The 25252-nt window shown below is 41.2% G+C and overlaps 1 protein-coding gene across 1 annotated transcript in view; it reads left to right on the forward strand.

The window, feature by feature from the left end:
• The first annotated feature begins 2599 nt into the window (after positions 1-2599).
• The window catches only part of COLQ (collagen like tail subunit of asymmetric acetylcholinesterase), a 38797-nt gene continuing 16144 nt past the window's right edge, over positions 2600-25252 (forward strand). The window contains exons 1-7 of the mRNA XM_068207862.1: positions 2600-2834; positions 15556-15665; positions 17057-17152; positions 19989-20033; positions 20798-20824; positions 22217-22288; positions 24745-24807. Of these exons, the coding sequence (XP_068063963.1) occupies positions 2729-2834; positions 15556-15665; positions 17057-17152; positions 19989-20033; positions 20798-20824; positions 22217-22288; positions 24745-24807 (519 nt within the window). The 5' untranslated portion in view covers positions 2600-2728. The remainder of the gene's footprint in view (positions 2835-15555; positions 15666-17056; positions 17153-19988; positions 20034-20797; positions 20825-22216; positions 22289-24744; positions 24808-25252) is intronic.

Here is a 25252-nt window from a genome sequence, read left to right on the forward strand (position 1 = left end):
CACACGTTTGTCAAGTCTCTCATGCCAGATTCCCCCTGCTACATGACACGTTCCCTCCTCAAGATTCTCTCTGCACAGGCACTGCTGCCATGGAGGTCAGAAAGAAGCTGTGTGACCAGGTGTACAGCCTTGCCACCCAGCCTGGAGCAGGGAATGTCAGTCTGCTGCGCTGCCACCTGCCTAAGTCCCATCAATAAGGCCACAGCTATTGTCCATTTTATTTCCAATGGACGTTGTCCTTCTCTTGTGAAGCCACTACCAACCTTGCCAGCAGTCTCAGCTGGTAAGGCCAACACCTCAAAATCAGAGGAAACAGAACAGAGGATTTGCACTCTACACATGGCCTGGCTCGCTGCCCTGCAATGAAAGCTCTCCACTAAAATCTAAAGAATGAATGGAACTACATCATGAAGAAGAGGTCTTTTCAAACAAATATAAGTCCAAATGTCTCATTTCAAGTTTTTGTGGGAGATGATGTGTTTTCCACTGAAGAGGGTGTGCCCACAGAGCTTTCTTCTCACATTGGCTGAAAGCCATTTCAGGTCAAACAGGCTCAGTGTTGGAGATGCTATGCTGAAAGAAAGGAGAACATTGACAAAACCTCAATTTTAATCAGAGTTCTCCACAGCAATAAGTGGATTTAAAAGTCTCTATTTAAGAATTGACTGCAATTCTTAAAGACTGCAATTCTGTAAACTGATGTGTTTTTCTAACTCTGAACCAGCCCTGGCTTCCTGTATCACTTCTGGCTACCTCTGATATAAAATCATAGAAGGAGAGGAAAGATATTGGTCCTACTGCATGATCTTAGTTCTTTCTAGTATTATAGGATTAATTATTTTCTTATCAAATAGAATTTGTTTTGTACTAGAAATTTCTACTGAATATTCAATTGCTAAAAGGCTGCAGGATGATTTCAGCAGGGTTTGAAATTATTTACTTGTTCCTTTGACTAACTATTGTGTTGGTCACCTATTTTCAGACGTGAATATTTTTAATACAATCTTGACATTTTAGCTTATGAGCAATTTTTTTCCAGCCTCCATGCACGCTTCTAACATGGGGATTGCAGCTGGACATTTATCTTGCATGCTTGGGTCTTGTCATGATAACCTTCCCAAGAGCTATTCCTTTCCCACTGAGATGTAGCATGCCAAGAAAACTAATGGCACTCACTTAATCTATGGTTATCTTGGTCAAAGAAGAAAGAGACCAAATTACTATCTTCACTAAGAAAAGCCAAATACTAAAAAGTAACAGACAGTGGAGTAAAGTAGATAAGATTAAATAAAAGTAGAAAATATGTTATCCAAAATATTGCAGTACTGGAAACAGATTTTAGAAAGCATTATGGTTATATTAAGCATGTCCTTTAGGGATAAAAATGTATAAGGCAGATGTGACTCTTCCCATCTAGCCATTAGATTTAGAAAGATTTTGTCAATATATTTGCAGTGCATTGAAAGTAACAGCCAAGACTGTTTAACCAGAATTATGGAAATATTTCACTTTGCTCTTCAGTGGAATTAATGCCGAGAGGGACATGTCACGATTTCTGTCAATGAGAACTCTTCTCAAATGGGAAAAAAAACATCAATTCTATAATTAAACCGAAGTATTTTCACATTTTTCTTGGGGGAAACTATAAACAGTGGGCAAAGAAAACCATCTCCATCTGGGAGACAGTAATGTTTTACACAGCAAAGGATGTACCTCTGATTTTCATGGAAACCACTGTCAGATTCCAGCAGAAAGGAAGATCTCTCTGCTACTTATTCAGAGGACACAAATTAATTTGTAAAGCACTGCATGTTGCAATAAGGCACAGGAAGCCCAAACTTTTGTACAGGTAGCAAGGGCACCTGCTGCTTTTCAGAGAATTTCTGAATTCTCTGAAATCCGGGAGATTTATTTTCTTCACATGGTGCTGTGTAGTGTGTTGTCCATCTCCACCCTCAGAGCTGATAGTGTTTAATTCACCCCATCATGGCACTTGTATTGTTTCTTCCCCCTGTTGCACCCCATCAGTGAATTCTGCAATCCTGCAATGTCTGGCACTGTCAGTGGTACTGTCATTTTCACTTAAATCCAAAATAATAGTGTGTTTGTTCGTTCATGAAGCCTTTGTGGCATCCCTCACCTTGAGCTGCACTCTGTACACAAATGCAAGACACGTAGCTACCAGGGATGAGCAGATGGTAGGTCACTGCTCATCACTCATTAATGCAATTAGTGACCTGTAGGAGATGATCAATCAGGGATTTTATCCATCTCGACGCCGGTGTCTGGCTGCCTGTATCGAAGGATTCTGTTTACAGTCCAGTTCTTAATTTCTCCCATTCCTGCTCATCATTATTATTATCCAAAGAGCCTTTTTGCTTCTGTTAGCAAAACCAGAATCCCCCATGCCTCAGTTTTAGCAGCTAATGTCCACAATAGGGGCAACTGATCCAGCACAGGAGTTAAATATAACTGTGTCTAGTGTAAGGAGAAGATTTAATGGGAAATGGTTGGCATTCTTTCTTCCTAAAGGCACGGAGAGGGAGGGGGAAGAGAGAGAGAGAGAGAGAGAGAGAGAGGGAGACGTACACAGACAGACACACACACACGCATCCCATAGTGAGGGCAGAGGCAGAGAGCAGGCAAGGCAGAGAGGGAGAGAGGGGAGAGAGAGAGCCCCCAAGCAGCCTTGTGCCTCTGAGCTGGGATCTGCCAGGGCAGAGCCAGCATGTTGGTCCTCAGCCCGCTTGTCTGGGGATCTTACCTGCTGCTTATCTTCTGCTTTGCTTTGTCTCAGACTGCGTACGCTGACAATGTCTTCTCACTTTCAGCAGGTAAATTGCTTTAAGTCATTACTTTTCCTCGCTTGGAGCACTCTGCACTCTGATTCTTGCACTTTCTGGTGATTGGGAGCACAGGAGGAAAAAAACCAACTTCAAATTGCAGATCTCGGCTGAGGGGTTTGCATTGCAGATCTGCTCTGCCACAAGTCAGGGCATTTTGTTGCTTGGTCAGTTTTGCTTTTTGCTTTATAATTTCTGGTTTTAAACCCCTCCCTTCCCCATGAGAAATAATAGGCAAGGTCCTCAGCTGTTCAAAAATGCTTTTTTTCCATTGGCCTCTGTGGTGCTGTGCTAATGCATGGATCTGGCCCAATTAGTTTATTACTTGCATGTCTGCATGTTTCTTTCCATTTTGGATGAGTTTAGGTAGAATACAGCAAGGGAAAGAAAATGAATCTCAACGTATATCTGCTTCTATAAATAAAGCCCTGACCTCAATGAGTGCTGCCGGAGCCCGACTGGATGTTAGCAGAATAAACATCATCTGGCTCTGGCTATGACACTAACAAATACTCAGATGACTTACATAGCAAACAAGAGTCCACTGCATGGAAAATCCCTGCTAGGCAAAGACAAAACAAATTAGTTGTCAGCTGAGCCATGGCACTGGAAATCCCTCTTAATAGATTTTACAGTTTCAGCAGCAAGACTTCCCTTCAGTCACGTTCTGTGCGAAGGAAGGGGAAAGCTGGCGAGAGCTCTGACTCCATCTTCTTTGAGGAAATTTCACCACTTTATGGCAAATTGCTGTCTCCCACCTTCTGTCTGTTATTCTGTATCAATACAGATGCTTCTAACTAATGTCCTGTGTTCCCTCAGTGTTAGATTTGAAATGGTTCAACTGAGGTTGGTAGGTCAGGGCCCGCTATACCTGTACATCCTCCCCATGGCTTTCACAGTGATCAAAGGGGTGCATATTTTATGTCTGTACATAAAATCAACCCTAGATGTGGACTTAAAGGCTGTACCTTTATCTCTCTGCTGTACCCATGTAGCATCTTGGAGAGCTTACATTCAAGCTCTCTAAGATGCTAAAAAGCCTTTAAATTTGTTACCATTTATTTTCGATTGGAATGTGCTTTTTCCATTATGTTGAGGTTATTTAACGGTGAGGTACAGGAGTCACCAGGATTTATTTTCCCTGATATATTCCAAATTGCTTTGCAATAACATCAGACCTCAAAACTTGTTTTGAAGAACTTTGTGTTTCTTTGACTCTTTTAGATGATACACAGGGAAACAAGAATGTGATGTTTCCATTGCCTTCTCCTGCGCCACACATTTGTGTGTCTACAGAAGACATTTGAGCTGTCCTGTTAAATAACAGGTCAACAAATAACCTGCCCCTAAAAAGAGGGAAGACTTGTCATCTCTGCTGAAACCATAGTAGAAGAGGTAAACATTATGGAAAATGCCAGAGCCTGCTCCTTGTAGTGGAGCATTTTCCACAGGGCAGTCCTGGGTTCTTGTCTGCAAGACCCCGTGGGGCAGATCCCTACCCCACAGTCTGTTCCATGGCAAAGTCCCACGCTCTGTTCTTCTGGCCAAGACACTGAAAATCACCTTTATACCCAGCAAGCTGCTAGTGAAGCTCCTGCCATGCATGTATTGTCAATGTTTGGTTGATAAAATGTGGAAAAAATAGCAGTTGGCCAAAGATTCTGCCATAATCTCACGGCCCCAGGGCTGGATTGAGACATACCCATGTGCCATTATTACTTGCTAATAAAGGATATTTGGTACTAAAAATATATAATAAGGTATTACTTCAGTGCTTTGGTTGCATCTGTATTTTAAGAAACTTTTCAGAAAAAAGCAGTAAGTTCTGATTTTTCTGGTAGAAATCTGGGCACAGAAGATGAATTAATTCCATTTACACTGAAGGTGAATTAATTCCACTTACATTCTCAGTTATTTTAGTGATTGCTCAAATGTTCTCTGACTATCAGCTGAGTCAATTATTTGTATTCAGCACCAGGATGCAATTTCATATTTAAAGAATAAATTTCAGCAGTGCACTTTCAAATTCTGAAATCAATCACATTTAGCAGAGAGAATGTTCTTAAGCAATCACTTGTCTTTCCAGTAGTTGGGAAAAAACATTCAGGTATTTTCCAGGTATGTCTGGAAACTTCTAGCCTAAATGTACTTTTATTTCTGTCCTCACACATCTTTGCATAGCAACAGGTCAGAAATAAAAAGGCTTACAAGTCACAAAGCGGTAACCAGAAAACAAAGGGGAAACAGCCTGTTGGGTGGAAAAGTGTTTGTACAATAACTGGCGAAAGAAGAGTAAACTGGAATTTTGTTTTCTGCTAACTCCACCTTAGAGTCCCATCAGTCTCAAGCAACAGTGCATCCTTGTTTCTAGAAGTATTTTGAATGTCATGTCAGATACAAAGAGTTGGGTGTCACAGAGCTGACGTGTCATTTCTGGAGAAAATGTTCCAAGGAATAGGATTACAACATATAACAGCATCTAGCCGTGATTCCACATGGCAGTGAAGACCCCTAGGATAGGTAGACTGGAGGCAGCAGGTTATTTTCAGGGTAACCTGTCATATCCCACCCATGTCCTACCATGTCGCCGCAAGCCCCCAGCTGGGGAATAATTAGCATTGACTCCATGATTGCAGAAGTCTGATCAATCACTTTATTATATCATACTATACTATATTATACTATTCTATTAAAAAACACTCGTCGCTCTTGCCAACAGTCCTATACTGACAGACCAGATTGGTCCTTGAAATCCAAACGTGATCACCATTAGCCAGTTAAGAAATCACCCTTTGGTAAACAAATCTCCATAACACATTCCACTTGTGCACAACAACAAGTGCAGCAAGTGAAGATAAGAATTGTTTCTCATTCTTTTCTCTGAGCTTTCTCGCAGCTTCCCAGGAAAATCCTGGGAAAGCTATCTCTCTCTCTGTTCAGAGGATATGTGATTACCACACTACCACTTGTGTTTGTGGTGTCATTTACATCTGTTTTTTCAGAGCTCTGCCCTGAGTTTCCTGAACTGCTGCACTCACATGATGAAGGCATGAGTTCTGTAGTCATTTTTAGTAGGACTGTATGAACCAGTCTGCGCCTTGTAAGAACCAGCCTGAAGGAAGCCACCTTCCAAATTCAGGTAGTAGAAAGACTCTCTTCCTCTCCTCCTCCTTCCTTCTCCTCCCCTTTACTGCTCATCCAGGCCCAAGGTTTTGCAGAGAGATAGAACAGTATTTAATTTACCAGAAGCATCCAAAGAAAAAGAACTGCATCTCAGTGCTTCTTCTGGCCTTCTATGCATGCCACAAGTGCATCCCTTGATTCAGTTGGCTCTTACAGTCAATACTGATTGATAGTCCTTTGGAAATATGGTGGGTCATTTTAAAAGAACTAAATGGGAGCACTATTTGGAGTATTCCTCACACTTTTTTTGCCTTTGTCCTATTATTTTCCTGAAGAAAAGGAACATTATATCTCACTGGGCATTAGGTTCATCCTCTTTGAGTCAGGAAGGTATAATATTTACAACCCGGCTTCATGTGGCAGAGCTGCAGGAAAGAATTCCATTTTCTTGTGGCCTGACACTGTTGGAGCCATGGTGATGGGCAAGGTGGGCTGGGAAGAAGAGCTGGATGGGGTGACAGCCATGGCTGGGCAGCACAGAGAAGGGACATTGGGAGCCACTGTGGTGCTGTGCTGTGGGCAGAGGGCATTGTGCATTTGTGAGAGAAACAGCAGGAGAGAATGAACACAGAAACAAGGGATGATTCCTGACATTGGGGGAGTTGGGATCAGGGCTGCCTTTCTATAAAAGGAATATCTGACCCCATCATCAGGGTTTGGTTTTCTTTTCTCTGCAGGAACCCTAACTATTTTCATAATGGACAGCAAAGATGCCAGGTGGATGTATTTTGTTTCTAAAGAGAGTAATTGTAAATATTTATTTATGTAAAATCACAGGAGAATGACTTGTCAGAGTGTTTGCAAGAGAAAGAAAGTTGCATAAGGAATTTAAAACAATATGAAAAGTAAAAGCTTGAAGACTCTCAAAAGGCAGCAGACAGAGCCTGCTAGGAAAATAACCCAAAGGGTGATTAGCAAGCAAAAATATCAGACCAGGGAAAGAAGCCTGGTTCTGCTCTGTAAAGTTATCATGGGCCCAGGAGGTGCTGAGCATCCTGGTACCACTGATTAGTGGGCTTCTCATGGAACAAACATAAGCAGGAAAGCTGTGGTTAGATTAAAATTCCTGATGGAAATGAGCCACTGGCAAAGGCTACAGCTTCATTAGAAGAAGAAAAGCAAAGTATCATTGGCCATGAGAGGGCAGTCACCTAGCTGTGGAGCTGAGTTGCCAAAGGTCGTGGGGCAGGATGTTTGAGAGCTTTCCATCTTGTTTTTGATTCATATGAGCCTGAAAGGGAAACAAAATATTCTTTCACTAGATTCTCTGTTCAGCTTCAGAGAAGAAATTAACCTTGGGATTGGCTGGTTCAATTTGATAGCCCAAATGGATAGCTGGAAAGATAAGCCAAAAGAAGGAAGGCATAGTGGCTACCCTTCTAAGCTGATAAAGAAGAGAGTTCCTGAGCAGCCTCTGGGGAAAGGCTTGAACTGGTAGCAAATTAACAGCCTAGTATGGTGTGGTTACTGTTGCTTCAAATAAATGGGTCTTTAAATAAGCAGTGTTAATAAAACACCTGATTTGACTTTATATTCTCCCCTGGTAGATATGACCTGTGAAAATCCCAAACTGGGTGTCCTGCTCAGGTCAATGTAGATGATACTCAGGAAAGAAATCACCTTAGGACTCACAGGCCTTCTCTGATGGTGCATGCTGCAACACCTGTGCTGAGAAAGGTGAGAGCAGAGCAGCCACTCTGGTGCAGGTCACAAGCCTGTCCCTGACTCCGTGCCTGCATCCACCTTCTCATCAGCAAGGGCACAGGAAGGGAGCACTGATCTCATCCTCGATAGCCAAGGTCCCCCAGAGATGCTCTTGAAATTCACAGTAAACCAGTGAGTAGGAGCCCACTTGATCCTGTGGGTAAGGGACAAGGAGAGGACATCAGAGGCAGTTCAGGAGGTTGGGTGCTTGCCTTCCGGCAGTAAATAAAAATAAGAAGAGGACATAGCCTCTAGTGAGGATGCTGGAACCTGTTTGCAGCAAAGCTCCTTAAGTACAGCCCTGGTCTTGCATGAAGGAGAAGGAAGAGGCTTCTGATGTGTTTATGGCATTACTGGTTGACACGGTGCTTGTCTTGTCAAAAAAAAAAATGATAATGACAAAAAAGATAATGAAAGTGACAATGCAGGTAAAGGGAAAGTGAAATGCTGTTGAAGTTGAATATCATGGCATTCACTTGTTGGGTTGTGAAGAAGTCCTCCAGCTGCCAGGGACAGAGGTCAGTACAGGAGCTGAGGCAGTGCTTGCTTGGCTTTCCAGCAAAGGAAGCAGTAACTGATCTGGAGGTTTCTCTATAACCTACGAATGCTTCCGACAGGCAGCATTTCCCAAATGGGAACCTCAGCTGAAAGTGATCCGCAGCTGACATGGAGATCCAGCTGGTCCAAGTTGTCCATGCTGTACCATTGCCATGAATGAGGATAGCACTGTCTGTATTCCATGGGCATTGGACATGCTGGTGAATACTAGATTTTTGTTACGAGCAGACTGAAAGGTGGAGGCTTAAATTCCAGCACAGGAAAGCAAGCTGTTTCAAAATCAGGTGTTTTCACTGAAAGGATAGAAGCTCCACCAACAAGCAATCCAAAGTGCTGTAAAATCAGCTTAGTCCCCGTGTAGTTGTAGACAGACGGTGCTTGTAGGCCTCTGCCTTTAGTACAGACAGCTCATTTGTGGACACGTCAATATTACCAAACCCCTGCACAGGAGGGAAACAGTCTGTGGCTTCACATTTTAGCCTCCTTGCATTTGACAATCTGTTTCCTATCAGACACTTCCCATGTGAAGTGGGACACTTCCCACATCAGAGGCTTCCCATGAGTGGGCTATTGGCACAGAAGCACCAGCAGTGCTGGTGACTGCAGCAAAAGAAACTGCTAATGTTAGTTAAAACCAAAGAAAAGTATCAGTTGTGTTTAGACAGGAGGACATTTGTTGTCACATAGACCCTGTATCCCTGCAGTCTTTAGCTCCTGGTGCTAGGGTGGTGTGTGGCTGCAGAATCAGCTGTGGTGCAGCACAGCACTCAGCCAGGACACGGCTGGGAGATCTGTCTCGTGCTGCAGCTTCGGAGATAAAAAAGAACAGGGCAGGACCTTCGAATCTAGGGGAAATTGTTTGAGGAAGATCAGAAATAAACAAGAGAGGAAAAACTTTACAGGAATTAACAGACCTAACCTAGTTATTCTATTTCTTCCCTTCTCCTCTCCAAGGAATCACCCCTTTAACAGGAAGGAAATTGTGGGGACTCTTTCTGTAGTCACACAGCTGTAAAAGAGCATTTGGGAAGACAAGATGGGTGTAGGGAACCCACAGAGGAGAACTGAAACACTGTGGGGAAAAGAGGTTGACCATTTTCCTCAGGAACTAGCAGGAGGATATGGATAAATGTAGGCTTCTGGGGAACGCACACAAGAAAAGGCAGTGCTACAATTTCAGTTTTCTTTTACCCAGGAAAGCAATTACAGAGTATTTTTACCAGCTTCTTGAAACTACAAAGTTAACAACTTTTTTACAATACAAAGTCAATATATAGTTGGGTTTTTTGGTCAAAGGCAGAAGAACAAAGTCATCTGGCCTGGGAATCTGTTGCAGCAAGGGAGTCATGAGGAATTAATCTAGTTGATGGCAACAAGCTTTCAAAGAATTGAGAGGCTTTTCTCTGAAGTCTTTTTGAGCACACAGCAACACCCACAGTCTCATAGGGATTGTCTGGGACTGTCTGAGCATATGGTGGAGCAACATCAAAGCATCAAAGTCAAGTACATGTTTGATCTATGCCAGCACTGACAGATTATGATCTTGCACTTGCAAAAGGGTGGAACTGGTGTATCTCAGCTTTGTTGCTACTGATCTTACACAAAGTGGGAGAGGACTGTGTGGCAGTGAATGACATGCAGAAGTCTTTCAGGCCATCCTGCTTTAATCTTTTGGGCTTCAGGCTCTTCTACAGATTACAGTAAATTCTTAGGCTTTAATACTCAGAGTATTTCTACCATTGGTCTGGTGTGAAGAGGAGTTGATTTTACGATCTGGTTCATTAAATGATTGAGATGAGATATTGTAATTCACCAGATTGGAAGTCTGTTTCTGGTACTGTAATGGAGTTATCCCTGGACTTGGAGGACTTGCTTAACTTCTCTGTGCCTCAGTTTCTCATGCACTGATGGAGAGCTCATAGAACTGTCAGCATTGCTTAGCAGTGTCTAGAGCTCTGGAGCTCTGCAAGTGAAAGGCAATAGAAGGAAAATTGCACAGAATAGCCCTGTCATGGTTATTGGGATTTATAGGACACAGGTTTATTTTACAAACCTGTTTTATAACCCACTGAGGTGTTACACCCATTAGATTTTACCGGGATTTTTCATTGTTTTGTGAAACAGAATGCGGAGCCAACACAAGCAAATCCACCTCTCTCTCCCCTTGTACTGATCTCAGAATTTTCCTTCTGCAATCAGTCTGAGAGAACAGTGTATAATCTTCTGGCATACATGTTGTCCTCATACATGCACATACATACAGATAAAATGTCCGAAATGTTACATACAGGGAGTAAAAGGCCTTTCCTTTGCTTAAAAATCCCACAGGCCCCTTTGCTCTTCCACATCTTGCCATGTCTGCAGTGTTTTGTAGGGCTGACCTCAGAGATGCAGCCACCCCTCTCCCCAGCCAGGCTGCCAGAGCTGCTGAGAGATGTGGGCTTACTGTTAGGTGGGGATGGAGGACAGAGTGTCCTTGCTCCTGTAGCTAGGTGAATATCCAGGCCCGCTGTCCAGGCAGTGTGCCAGGGATCATGCTATTGTCAAGCTTTGGGAGCACTGACTGATTTTTAAAGACATTTATTTATTTATTTATTTAAGACAATTTCAGAGTGTGCATCCGCTGGCAAAGTACTGCTGTCAAAGCCTGTGGTTCTTCAGAGATTAAAAATGGGGCACTTTCAAATTTTTATTTTTCTTGACTGTGCTAGGTTAACATTTAGAACTTAGTGGTCTTTTTCAGCCTAAAGAATGCTATGATTCTATTAAAAGAAATTTGCAAGGTTTCATCTGGATTTCTTCATTTTCTAAAATTAATTGAAATAATTTCTGATCTGCTTTGCTCTGTTTCTTAAAGAGTCTGAAGCCCATCTTAAGCAAAAGGAAACTAGTAGCAGGGCAGAGCTGCACCTCTGTGTCTCATTTTGTAAATCCCATGGGAATTTAATGGGTCACCATCTCCTCCACACAGACATCATTACCTAAGCTTGATATGTTTCTTTGGCATATTTAATCTGGTTTATAGGAAAGGATATATTGCAGCCAACAGCTATAAGGTTCAAATTCAAAAATGTACTGAGAGATGCAGAAAATTCACTAACTTGACTGTTCAACCCAGCTCCAAACACAAGCTGTAATCTCATCTCTGCTTATATGTTCTTAAAGCACACTTTGGATCAAAAAGTTTCATAAAACACACTTTAAAGAAGCATAGATTGCCAATGCTGGCACTTATCTTTGGCATTTTGAAGGAGAGCTTAATACCTGCATCTGCCCTGTAAATAAAGGCACCTTTAACAAGCTCTTAAGCTTTCCTAGCTAAAGAGGAAAATGTGCCCTTGTGGCTTGCAGTAGATGTCCAGACTGGAGCTGGGTGGCTGCAGCCTGTGGCACTCTGCTGTCCTTGCAAGGAGGCTGAGAGGAGCCTGAATGAATGACAACAAAGCAGATGAAAGGCTCGGTTTCAGCTGGACAAGCCCACATTCATTAACTGGCTGGTCTGCCCAGCTGGTTTATTATTAATTCTGAGTGCCATTCGAGTGGGAGAAGCATCTGTGATGGGTGTCAGCCATCAGAGGGCTCCATCCAGCAGGGCTCTGCCTGTCACAAGCTGGGCAAGCCACCAGTCCTGCTGTCAGGGCGAGACTTTGGATAACAGCTCAGCTTCCCATCAGGGCTTGCTGGATCAATGTGGTCATAAATAGGAAGGGAAACACATGTTAAGTATCCTTTTCCTTTCTTGTCCTTTCCTCCTGGCGTTCAGCCTACAGCTTTGTGATTTTAGGATGAAAGTCACTTTCATGGTTTATTTATGATTTTTTTTCATTGAAATCTTGTAAATCTGACTTGAATCCAGCAGAACATCTCTGGTATTTCTGTTGCAGCTGTGAGGTTAAAGATTCCTCTAGGATCTGCCCTAGGAAGCCTCATAGACCTCATATGAGCCCCACTCCAAGGGACTCAGCCTGGGTGAAGCCTTCTCTCTGGCTCCTTGTTGTACCGTCTTGAATAAGAGTTCCCAAATTCCAGCTATGGCCACAAGAAATCTGCAGCAGCAAAATGAAACATCACATCTTATCTAAAGTATGTTGTTCTCTGAAGCTACCATTGGCAGTACACCCATAGATTTAGAAAGTCACTTTCTGGAGCTGGATTAACTTATAGCCCTGCCCATAAAAATAACTTGAGAATGTAAATACATTCTCTTTCAAAGGTGATTATTTTAATTTTTATGTTCCTTGCAAACAACTGCCTCTTGGACAAGTCCTAAAAGGATTTTTTCATTTTGTCTTTTTTTTTCCTTATTGAATATGTTCTTTGACATTGGAGTTGTTGAAAGAGCAGCTTCCCTATAAGATATGTAAACGCATGCTCCGTGTAGGCAGGGTCTTCATATTTCACAGAAAACTATGACAGTCCTATTCTTGGGATGAGATTTTTTCCACTGATGGGGACTGGAGTATTCTGAAGCTGTGTTTAGCAAACAAAGCTAACCTGGAGCCTAAAAATACGCATTGCATTTGCAAAGAGCCTGTAAGCCTGCCAAGGTAACCCTTTTCTGATATAAATCAAGGCAATACTGTAATAGTTGTACATCTTGGACCTATTGCAGTTACTGAAAAAATCCATACCAAAGAAATGTGGTGCTTACTGGAAGATCAGATTACAGCAGTTCTACCTGCAGTCCCTTTGTGAATCATTGGGTTTTTTTGCTCTTTCTGCTGTCATATCCCCTGTCATACCTGAGTGGGGAAGGTTCTTGGGTGTAGAATCAGTCTTTTCTTAAATATTTGCTTGACAAATGCACCTTCCAGAGCAGAGCCAGGGTTACTGATAGAGCCCCTGAAATATTAACTACCCAAGTCATTACATAATTGATACCTGTCCTATATAGCAATATCTTTACTATTAATGGTATATGAATATATAATAATAGTGTGTATTAGAACTTAGTACCTATCTATAGGAATAGCATCTATTAGTAATAGTGTCTAATAATATCTATAGTAATAGTGTCTATTACTGTTTCTGTATTTAGATTTTGCTTGTCTCCTCATTGAGATCAGTACATGCTATCACTGTTCATACCAGCAAACCCAGAGTGGGCTTCAACCTAACTTGTGTTCCAGTAGCATAAAGACTGAAATCAGGTTGGTTTTTTTACCAGCTCACTTAGGTATAGTGGTTTTCACAATAAAGCCGTTCCACGGATTCTCAGGCTTTTCTTCTAAAAAGGAGAATCCAAATTTTTTATAACTCAGGACTGGAATTTACTTATGAGGATGTGATAAGTATCATATTAGAACTATAGCTGTACATCTATATTTAATCTTGTATTTGCAAAATACTTAAAGAACAACACTTTTTTTTTTTTTTTTAAGTATCAGTACAACTGCAGTAATATACACCTTTTTCTGCAGGAAAAGAGTTGCTGGTAGAGATCTCTTAGCAACTAAGCCACATCAGGCTAGTTGATTTTGATATTCTTATTCTCATTGAATGACAATAATCCCACTGAAATTTTAACTAGACCATGAAATGAGGTGATACTAAGAAAGATTATATTGGAACATGGCCTAAAATAAAGTAATAATCACACTTTATACCCTGTTAAATTACAAGCTGTCCATTACCTTAGTACTGTGCTATTTTGTCCCGATGCAGTATGTTCAAATGCAATCCTGAAACTCAGACAAGCACAGAAATTGTGTGCTAAAAATTGAAAAACTTGTTTACAGCTGCATAAGAGTGGCTGAATTTAGGTTAAGCCAATATAAAATGTAACTCTTCATATCTTTGCATTTTATTACATGTAAGAGCTGGAGGCAGGTGACTCATACCCCTCTTACTTTTTAAAGAATATTGGCATTTTCAGTACATATTTAAAGCTTTAAATGAAACAATATACCTATTTTTAAATATATCTTCTGCCTTTCTCTTCAATTGAAGTTTTTGACTGAGTTTCAAACTAGTGAGGAAAAGCTGAGAAAGAGTCTTAATTATGGACACTTCCAGAATTCAGTCGACTCAGGTCTCAAAGATATCATCAGAAATAGTGTTTTAATAGAGAAAAAAAAATCTGGATGACATGAACTACCCCAGAATGCTGCTGAATCCCACTCCTCTGGGCAGCTCTTTTCTGTGCATGAGGACTGAGAAAATGCCATCCCCATTAACATGGGATGGTGGAACTGAGGTAATATATTTTCTGAGACATTTGAAAAAATAGTAACTCTATTCTTTCCTTACCTTGAAATGTGACTAATATCCAGCCTGCAATTGATTTGCACACAAATCTAGCAATTTCATCAGGTTTGTCTTCCCAGAAACTTAATTTAGAGATTTTCTATTAATACCAGATACTTCACCATAGGCTTTTCTTCTTGGCTCCCTGCCACCCTTCAATTCACAGACACTCGTTCCAGCTGCCACTAGCCAGAGGAAGAAACTCACAGGCATAAATAAATATTTGCTCTCCTTGGAAAAACCTTTGAAGAAGGCTTTCACTCTGATCAGAGATGTGTTTCCCAAGAAGTAAATAAGATTCAGGGGAAAAATGCAGTGTATAAATGCACCATCTTAATATCTTCCTTTGTGAATTTTGGCCACAGCTCCTTATATTTTGATGGAAGTTTACCTCTCAGAAAACATTAAATACACTGCCAAACACAGCTGAGGTCCTGTCTTACCAGTCAGTCGGTGACAAAGCTATCAACTAAGTTCGGGTTGTGGGGTGTTTATTCTTAGGGATGATGCACAATTCAGAAATACAGCAACCTGGTTGCAGTTCCAGAGGAAATGCAAGTAAATGTTCTGTGGAACAGCTTCGCACTTCCCACTTAGCACAGAAGTGCCTAAAGTGATTCAGTTCACAGGGAAGGTGATGGCCAACAGCACTGAGTGCTTTCCTGGTGGCAAGTGGGCTGTAACAGGGACCAGAAGATGCTATTTGTAACAGACTTTTGGAAGAGAAGGTAGAGAAAACAATAAATGCTTGATTCATTTTCTAATGTCAACAATCTGGAATTTTCAAGTTGCTGCCTTTGTCAGAGCCACATTTAGAGCTTAGAAGTCTGCATAGCCTTTGGCACAAAAAGGAACTTAGAGACTTAGGGGTCCACCAGATCTCTTAAATCCCTGCTTGGATTACAGCATTTTAATCAATGCATACAGGATGTAGGAGAATACTGTGAAATGGCAACTTCTCTTATTCTGTAAGAAATGACTGTGCTGTTCAAGACCACAGATGAGTGTTTGTATTGAACAGATCTCCCTTGTTTGGAACAGAAGAAGCAGCACTGCAGAGCGTGCTGCCTCCTTGGCCCTCCTCCACCACCCCTGTTCCCACCACCGAACTTCAGGCACAGCTGGAGCACTGTAAGTGTGGCTTTTACTTCTTTTACATGAGTTTTAACGACAAAGAATGAAGCATCCTCCGAAGCACTGCTTCAGCAAACCTGTGAGCTGAAAAAAGCATAGCTGTGCTGCTATGGCTCTGTGAGGACAATCACAGAGCATCCCAGACTGGGGCTTGAAGTAAATATCAAATGAATCAAGGAATGAAATGAAGCTGGATTTGTTTCTGCAGTAAACTCAATTCACTTAAAATATTTTCCTTACGCTATATTGAAACCTTCTTAGAGTGAGGCAATCCTGAGCCACAGGATGTAAATGTAAATAATAATGTTAATAAATAATAATGTAAATAATATAAATAGTAAATAATGATTGGTAAGATGTCAGGCAAGAAGTAACCCAAGAAAAAGTGAAAAGTCCTCCATTGCCTTTTGATTGATCAGGATTGAACTCAGGGTGCTGTTGTCTCCAAAATACACTTGCCTTCGCCTTCCTCATCACCTCCCCTGCCAGTGCCTTGATTTCCACAGAAAGGAGATCCAAAGATAAGATCTCTTTAGGAATGTTGTGTACTCCTTCAGTAAGAGTGAGACTGGGACCAGGGTCCCTGAGATTCCTTCAAGCAGCTTAGAGAGTAATCTGAGCCTAAAATCACCCTTCACACCATCTCCCCATAACAACATGATATGAAAATAAGCAGTTACAAGCAGGGTGGGAGCCATGAGAACTAAACCATGAGCAGTTTGTTCTTTGGAGCCTGTAATTAGAGCTTTACTGGAAAGTGGCCTTTCTCTTGGAAGCTGAAGATCTGTTGATTTGGTCCAGTGTTTCTGGCTTAGTGTTTCCAGGGGAGATCACTTTTGTCACAGGACACAAATAAGGCATTTCACTCATGAAAGTTTAATATTGAAGTCAAAAGATGAGACATTCATTGATCATTTAAGGCACTGGCTCTGATCTGCAGTGAATGAATGCCTCTGGGTTAGTATCTTCTGGAGGGAAGTTCACGCTGCCTGTGCCCTCCCTGGATTAAGTCTCTATTTTTAGAGTAAAGATGCTATTCCTGGAGAGGAGCTGCTGCTGGCAAAGTGGGACAGAGAGGGCAGGGTCAGGTCTAAGAATAGGCCAGTGTCCCACACCGGCTCAGAGAGGCAGCCCAGCTGCAATGTGCCTCTGTGAGAGGAGGAGGAGGAGGAAGAGGAGGAGGGGAAGGAAGCATGAGGCAGGAGGCTATGCTGAAGTGCTAATGTTCAAGCATCCATGAAGATAACCTTGTGACAAGCCCCAGACTTCTCCCAAAGGGAGCAGATAAATTCTTTTGAGGCTGTACTGTATGGTGGCTGGAATTTTATGCATTTCTCCAACAGGCTAGATGTGGCTGCATGTTCACTCATATGTTTGATGTTTCATAGAAGCTGGATATGGAAGAGTTGTGTCATGAGCTCCAGAAAATACAGGCTTCCTCTCTGCCTGAATTGCACTGTTCTGCAGGGCCTCCTGGCCCCCAGGTGAGTGATGCATGTGTGATGAAACAACATCATTCTCTCACATGCACCAAAGTCCTTACAAAGCTGTGAAACACATGAAAACGCTTTTTACCACTCAATAAGCATGCCAAGCTCTGGCTACATTTCATTTTGATATGACTTTGCATAAATCATGTAGGCTTTTTACCCTATGTTCTCATCCCTGCCTTACACACTTCATTCTGTTTCAATTTCACCCTTCATTTTTGTGAAGTTTTACAGTGGGTAGAACCCATCAAAATCACAGATGTGTCATCACTTCCTTCAGATGCTTTTATCCATTTTTTCTTTGCTTTAGACTCTGTTCTCTTTTTTTTTTTTTTTTTTTTTTGTGAGGACAAGAGCCTATAAAGTGGATGCACAAGGCATAAAATGGACTGGGATGTTAGCAGAGTACATCCCTGAGAAGGAAAACATCTACAGTAAAATCAGGGACAAGGAGGGGCTTAGCAGGGCAGTGGGGTGGGATTCAGGAGGTGCAGGGTCTCCTAGCTTGATCTGCGACATTTCTGCCTCTGACTTGCTGGATAACCTCAGACCACTCTTTTTGACCTCACACCTCATTTTCTACAATTTATTCTTTCAGAAATCTTCAGAGGAAGTTCAGAAATCTTAGAGTCACATAATAGTTTGAGTTGGAAGGGACCTTTAAAGGTCAACAAGTACAACCTCCCTACAATGAACAGAGACAATACAACTATACCAGGTTTCTCAGAACCCCATCCGACCTGGCCTTCTTCTTCTTCTGAGGGAATGAGCCACCTCTAGAAGGAAGTTTTTTATGAACATCTCTGTATTGTTGAGAGGATCATCCATTTGCCTTTCCATTCCAGTTCCCTCCAAAGAAAATTGAGAGTTTTCGTGGAGAGGCACATCCAGTTCCTGCTGGGGCACAGGCAGTCCCAATCTATGTGCTGTGCCTGGTGCCTTGGGACAATGATCTTCCTCTAGCCCCCTGGGTACCAGTTTATTGCCATACAGCCATGACGCAGCTCAGGGCCTGTGCTCATCAAAGCTGTGACTAAGGCTTTGGCAGCACCCAAACACTATTTACAAAGTATGGACAACACATCAAAGTAAAGGGTCGGTTATGTGGCAAAAGCTTAGCTTTAATGATTTATAAGTCAGTACTTCAGAAGATAATTGGACAGTCTAGAAGTTTCAAGGTGAAAGCCACAAAGTCTTTTTATAAAATCATAGAATGCTTTTGGTTGGAAGAGGCAATCTAGTTCCAACTCCCAATGAACTTTGTCTTTATTTTTTTGCCATTTTATCTTTGTTGAGATGGAGGGTGAGGAGGATTGATTTAGTCCATGAGACTGGAAAAGTGTGGTCAGAAGGGATGCCTAGTGTTTGCCTAGTTCTGTCTTGAGGAAACTCTTCTCTGCATTATGAAACAGCCTTGCAGTGTGATTGGCCATGATCCAGAATTGCTGTTCATATGAAAAAAACACTTGTTATTTCAGTCTTTGCAAGACTGTCTTTAAAAAAAATCCTCTTTATAATCTCTCTGACTTAAATTGCAAGAAAGTAATTTTAATTCTATTGTTCTACACAGTCCATTGCTATAAATAATATTATTCTTGCTACCAAATGACCTATGAGGCCTCCAAGAACATTTTTAAATAGAGCAGGCTGTCAGGTTTTATCATAACAGCAGACAGTAGGATGGGTATAACATGGCTTTGGAATTTTTAATTACAAATTGCAGGACTGTGCCTTGTACAGGGACAATGTTAGAGCCAGCAGACTTTTGAGAAATACGTTTGTGACAATGGCCACCTGCAAAGAAATACTACCATTACAAAGACATCTAGTAATTACTTCTGAATTCTTCTGTAATTTGTAGGGCTTTCAGACGAGTTCCGAGAGATCATACTGTTGACTCATAGCTGAATTTTAATAAATTTTCATAAGAAGGAGAATTAGATTTGTAATGGTATAACTTTGAGTGTAATTCCTCCCATGTGTATCCTAAGGTAAAAAGAAATAAATAAGATAAAATTTGGTTCTGATGCTAATAGGGTGCATTGATTTTCACTACTGAAAACCTAAAATAACTCTACTGACTAAAATAGTTGAAATCATTTGTGTCTGAGCCTAGATTTTGCTCCTATTCATGTACAATTTGACCACATTTTGGACAGTATAAGACGAGCAGAATCCAAACATGGAGTAAGGGATTTTTACAGTGAATCTAATGCTTCTGTGATGCACACACATGGGATTATTTTCCTTAGTCATTCGAAAGTAAAAGGTGATCTGTGAACCAAAACCTTCTAGAAACAAATCTGTTTTCTGTCTTTTTTTTCTGAGAAAGGTGTTCAAGGTGTCCCTGGATTAAGAAGTCTCCTGAAAGCAGAATCAGCTTTGTTTGACAGAGAGAAATATTTTCAGAATTCAGAAATGGTGGCAATCTTCCATGTCCATCCCATCCTGCAGAGCCCATCCCACATGTTTTATGCTACTTCCCTTACCACCCCTTGGGCTGACCTCTTTTGCCAGCTGATGTGGTGTCTCCATGTCCTGGTTGCTAATTCTTCAGGACTCTGATAACTTCTCACATTTCATTTGCCCCAGGCTTGTTTTTGTTGCAGGTTCTCCTCATTTATGAGATTCTCCTGCCCTTCCCATTCCCATGTCAGTCCAACTCTCCATCTTGCTGTTCAGCAGTGACACAGACCTGGTGTTTGGAGGCCAGATTCAAATATAACACCCAACACCTCAGGTCCCGGGAGACACATTCACGGTCTAGGGCTGATGGAACACAAGCACCTCACTAATGTAGTTTAATAATAGAGTTTATGTTCCTCCCTAGGGTCCACAAGGAATTCCTGGTATAATGGGACCAAAAGGGGAGAAAGTAAGTGTCTGTTGTTATGGAGTTTGATGTGGTTTTGAGGAGCAAAGAAGCAGGAGAGGGTGTTCACTTTTTTCTTTGTCTGTTTAGTGAATGGTGGGCCTTATGAAAGGAAGGCTTAGATTTAATTTGAATGCAAAGCTATGAATTTTCTTGAAGTTATAATTTAAAACTTAGTCTTTCTGTGTTCATTTTCAGTCTTGAAGTATATTTTATGTCTTCTTTTGTGACCTATGTTTAGGGTATGCTTTGAGAAAGCATCACAGGTGCAAAACTCAGCAACCTTACTGATCCAAAGGCCTTTGAGCTCCCAGTCCCTCCTGGACAACATGAGGAGCGGAGCTCTCCCATGCAGTGTGAATTGTATGGGACAGCTCAGGTATTAAAGCTGGTCTACACGTTAAGTTATGTTTTCAGATGTGCAAAGATTTGTTCCATAATGGTGCCTAAAGAGCCTTACAGCTGAAGCTGAGCAGCTAAATGTGTGATTTGTTATACAAGGCGTTGACTGTAGATTTAGGGCTGAGAACACAGGAAAGACCAAGGAGCTGTGATACAGTAATTCTTCTCATTTTAGTTCTGTAAGCACAGTTTTGAGCATGAAGATATTCACAGTGTTTTGTTTAGTGGAATTTGTTTTTTGGGGGAGCGGCTTGTGGGTTTGCACGTTTGTTTGTTTTTTAATAGAAATGCATTGATGCATTGACTTGAGAGCCATCGTGCTTCATGTGGTGACTGCAAGACTGACATATTCCTTTCTCTGGCAGGGGGAGATTGGCAGGCCTGGAAGAAAGGTATGAATAAAGGTGCTGTCTCAGAAACCCATCCAATATTTAATAGCAGATGCCAGAGAGGGTGCAGACAACAGTTCAATAAAATTTAGCTAATGTTGAAGTTTAGCCTGTTAGTGCTTCTCTCACTGGTACCCAGGGTGGATGGTAGGGATCTCTGGCTGCAGGGCTGGAGAGCTGCCCCAGCTGGCTTGAATTTGACAAATTCCCTGAGTAAAAGCACAGAGAGAAGCCAAAGAGTGGGACATTACCTGAAGTACTGTGTGGACAATGGGAAGCAGATTATGGGAGTTATTATAGAAGATGTACCAAAAAAACCCAAAGCAAAATCAAACTTTTTACTCCTCCAAAGTCTAAACAAGGCTCAACCAGATACGTCTGAAGGAGGAACAACCATTAATGATTACCCTTCCAGAGCTCTGGCACCAATGCAATATGCTGACTACAATCCTATGCTTGGTGACATATGATCCATGATATATTGTCAAAAATATGTGCCCCTACATGTGATGAAACAGAATATGTTATCTCAGTCAATAAGTACATCCATTTACTGTAATTAACTTTAAAGAAGACAGAAATGCAGGATGAAATCAGAGATATGCAGGGGGTGGTCACTAACTAGGAAAAGAAGTACCCTTCTAATAATATACCAAGGATTTTGACACCTTTCTAATAATATACCAAGGATTTTAACACCAGCTACCAATCAGTAATTCAAATAAATATAAGACAAATAAACAGAAGAGGTAATTTTCTTTAATCTATTTTCAAATGTCCTACAGTAAACAAAAATATTAATATAAATTCAAGGGTTCAAAACAGCAATATCTTCAAGAGAGTAACACACCAACCTACAAAAAAGTGCTTAACTTTAAACACAGTACATCAACACTTACTCTTCTGACAAATAAAGTAGTTTCTGAAAGAGAAGGCACTGAGGTTGGAAATAAAGCTGTACAACTCTTGTTAAAAGCTGTCTGGCCCACGAGAGCTCACTCTTGGCCCTGAACATCATGATGACATTTCTGAGATCATATTGTCAAGCAGTGTAATGCTGTGGAAGAGCATTAATCTGCAGCATTTTAGGAGATATTCAAATAGTGATTTACAAGCCGCAATTAAAACAGATAAATAGCTGTATGTACATATGTAGCTATTGGTAGTCATATAGTAGTTAATAAAGAACAATTATAGCTAGCAATGTAGGAATGTTCAGAATAAGGACCACAGTAACAGGAATAGTTAGTTAAAGATTTGGTTCTGCTCTCAACATAAATTTGATTTGTAGGGATATAAGCACACACACAGGTGTTTTTATCCCCTGTCTGCAGTAGTGACCTGTGTAGGAATGGTGTTTTTATGAATCATTGTAATCAGTGTTTTCCCTTCAAGGGCAGACCAGGTGCCCCAGGCGTCCCTGGGATGCCGGGACCTGTAGGATGGCCTGGACCTGTGGGACCGAAGGTAAGACTAAAATCCACATGGAACAAACTGTTCAACATCACGATCTGAACAGAAGAGTTGTCTTGGGAAATCTCTAAACAGCTACCTGCAGGAGGCTGAGAAGCTGTAGCGGTGCAAGGACACTCTGTGCTTGTCCCCTTTCTTACACTGCTCTGCAGAGTCTAGGGTTAGGTTACTCCACCTTCAGTCCACACCCTGTAGCTCTTCTTATGTAGATTAAATATGTCAAAGGGAAATTGAAAATTATTTCAGTGAAGACTCACTGATGTCTCACTGGTGTCTCACAATCACACGAATCAGTGTTTCTAAACTGATTGCCATCGTTATGACTATTCTTTATGAGGATCCCTTTGCCAGAAGCTGTACTGTGAGCTCATGTGATCGGAGGGAAAATACTAGGCTGATATCAAGGGAAAGAGATGACAAACCATGAGAATGGCTGATCACATCTTTGAAGTTCAGTCCCATACAAACAAACATTAATTCCTGTTTTTTTTATTAACCAACTGCAGAAGAAATGACAGGATGCACTTTGCTACTGCAAAATGGCTGTTTCACCTGCATTTGTTATAAAAAACACTTCAGGATAGTCCTTTAGTAAGCACTGGCTTACACAAAAGGTATAACAGCTCTTCATAGGAGCTGTTGTTTATGGACCTTCTACTGGGATTTTTGAGACAACTTGCTTTTCTTCAGTCCGGGATGCATTAGGCTAAAGGACTGCACACGATGCCTAGTTTGAAACTGCTTTTTCCAGTAAACCTTTGACTCTTCATTTGCTCTATGAAGGTTGATGCCCTCATCTCAGAGGATGTGATGCATTAGCTCTTGATACTGCAAGAATAGTAGGAGATGACTTGTGAATTTAAGCCACATCTGGGAAGCAAACTTTCAAGATCCTTCCAGCCATGTTAGATTAAGAACATCATATTATAGTATGTGGGAATGTAGGCAAGCAGCAAGAGAGTATGTACTTAAAAGAAATCAATGTTCACTTTGAACTTGAGATGGGAAATGGTTCCCCCCACAAACACATTGTGTGCTATGATTTCCCACAGCAGGAGCAGAGAGGGTACAGGAAAGGTTCAATCAACTCCTTCATTCATAGTCTTAGTGAAGGAAGAGAGGAAAGAAGACAGAAAACTCATTCACTCAGTCTTCTTGTATAGGCATTAGTTTTATTTATGTAGTCTTGCTAATTTTGATTAATCTCCTTTGTCTCATTAGACTAGATTAGTCTATTACTGTGCTTTTTCATCACACTCCTAGAAACATCCCTCATATTCAGAAGTAATATTTTTTCTTACAATTTAACTACAAGTCCTTCTTGCTGTTTGATGATGATTCTTCTGCTTTTATTGTCTTTTCTGATACTGGTCTCCTCTGTTCTTTAGGTAGGTTCACAGTTTCATTTCTTCTGGTCTTTATAAATTTCATTTTCCTGACTGTCAGTGAAAGCTCCATTTGAATGCAGTGCAGAAGATCTCTGTGGTAATTTCACTTGGTTGTGTCTCTCCTTTCTCCTCATATCTGATCTTCACCGACTTACAATTTTCTTCTTCACCATAAATATTTGCTGCATCTCCATCTTGCTGTAAATCTCCAGTAAGCTGCTGTTTCCGTTTTTTTTTAAACTCATATCCACCTCTGTGGATATTTGCCATTTCTTCAGCTGGGTCTTCCTGTCTTCTCTTATGTTGACACAGCCTTACTTCAGTCCCTATTTCTCCTACTTCATTCCTTCAAGTCTTGTCTGAACTTCTGCAGGGGCAGCAGCCAGTGGGAAAATCCTCTCCATTTCTGGGACAGTGAAAGCCAAAGGAGAGTAAGAGCCAAATGTATTCTGCTGATAGCACTGCTGCATGTCTGGGGGTCTACTCTCTATTTCATGCTAGATATAATTAGCTGACAGCAGCCAGAGAAGCGGTTGTAAAACTTTTTCATGATTTACTGGCTCCAAATGACTGTTCAGCACATGATGCTTCAGAACTACAATAAATGCAGTCACTATGCCCCCACAAGCTGTGAAGCAGCAGCAAAATGCCTTTCTCTTCCACAGCTCAGTGGAGGTGATACTGGGTAGAGACAATGCACCTTCATGCAGAAAAGGATGCACTGCTGATGCTGGTTTGCTTGCACATCCTTTAAAAACATCGGGGAAAACAGAAACAAAAGTTACCCACACAAGAAAATTCAAATAGAAGAATAAGATAACATGTGAGATCGGGGAAAACAGAAACAAAAGTTACCCACACAAGAAAATTCAAATAGAAGAATAAGGTAACATGTGAGGGCTCAAGCAGAATACAATTGCAATAGAAACCCCTGTCCACAATGTAACACCAAAGTCAGGCTTAACTATTTGACATAAAACCTGAACCACTGAACTGTCAGACATTCAAATATGACCTCATGGGAGAGCCGCATTCAATAACTCTCTTTATTGAACCCTTTAGGGTGAAAAGGGAGAGTTGGGTGTGATGGGATTGCCAGGTACAAGAGGACCAATGGGCTCCAAGGTTTGTTAACCAAACTGCATTTTCAGACATTGGTTTCTAACGCTCTGCTGACTGCTGCTTCCCTCATGAATTTTCTGAAAAGCATTTATCAAGATATATGTTTCTAATATAGATAAAAAATATGTTCTACATCAAGCAAGGTTATGTTGTCTGTTTGGGCTTGCCTGTGTTTTTGGCTTTTCATAAAAATGCTTTGGTATAAATTTTTGTAATTTATTTCAAAAGCAAGCTCAGATATAATTGTATCCCACTGGAAAAAATGGAGTTCTTAAGCATATCTGCAGCATTAAATCATGTCTGCAATGATTTCCCCCTGCCTCATAAGACTGTGGAGATCATTTTGGTCCCCTACTAGAACTAGGCATATGTACTGGCATTTGAAATAAATTATGCAATTAGTTTGTTCAAATAAAGGATTGGAAAGAAGAACTGAACACCTTTGTTT

Source organism: Anomalospiza imberbis, chromosome 1 (assembly GCF_031753505.1).
Source record: "Anomalospiza imberbis isolate Cuckoo-Finch-1a 21T00152 chromosome 1, ASM3175350v1, whole genome shotgun sequence".
Taxonomy (NCBI): domain Eukaryota; kingdom Metazoa; phylum Chordata; class Aves; order Passeriformes; family Viduidae; genus Anomalospiza; species Anomalospiza imberbis.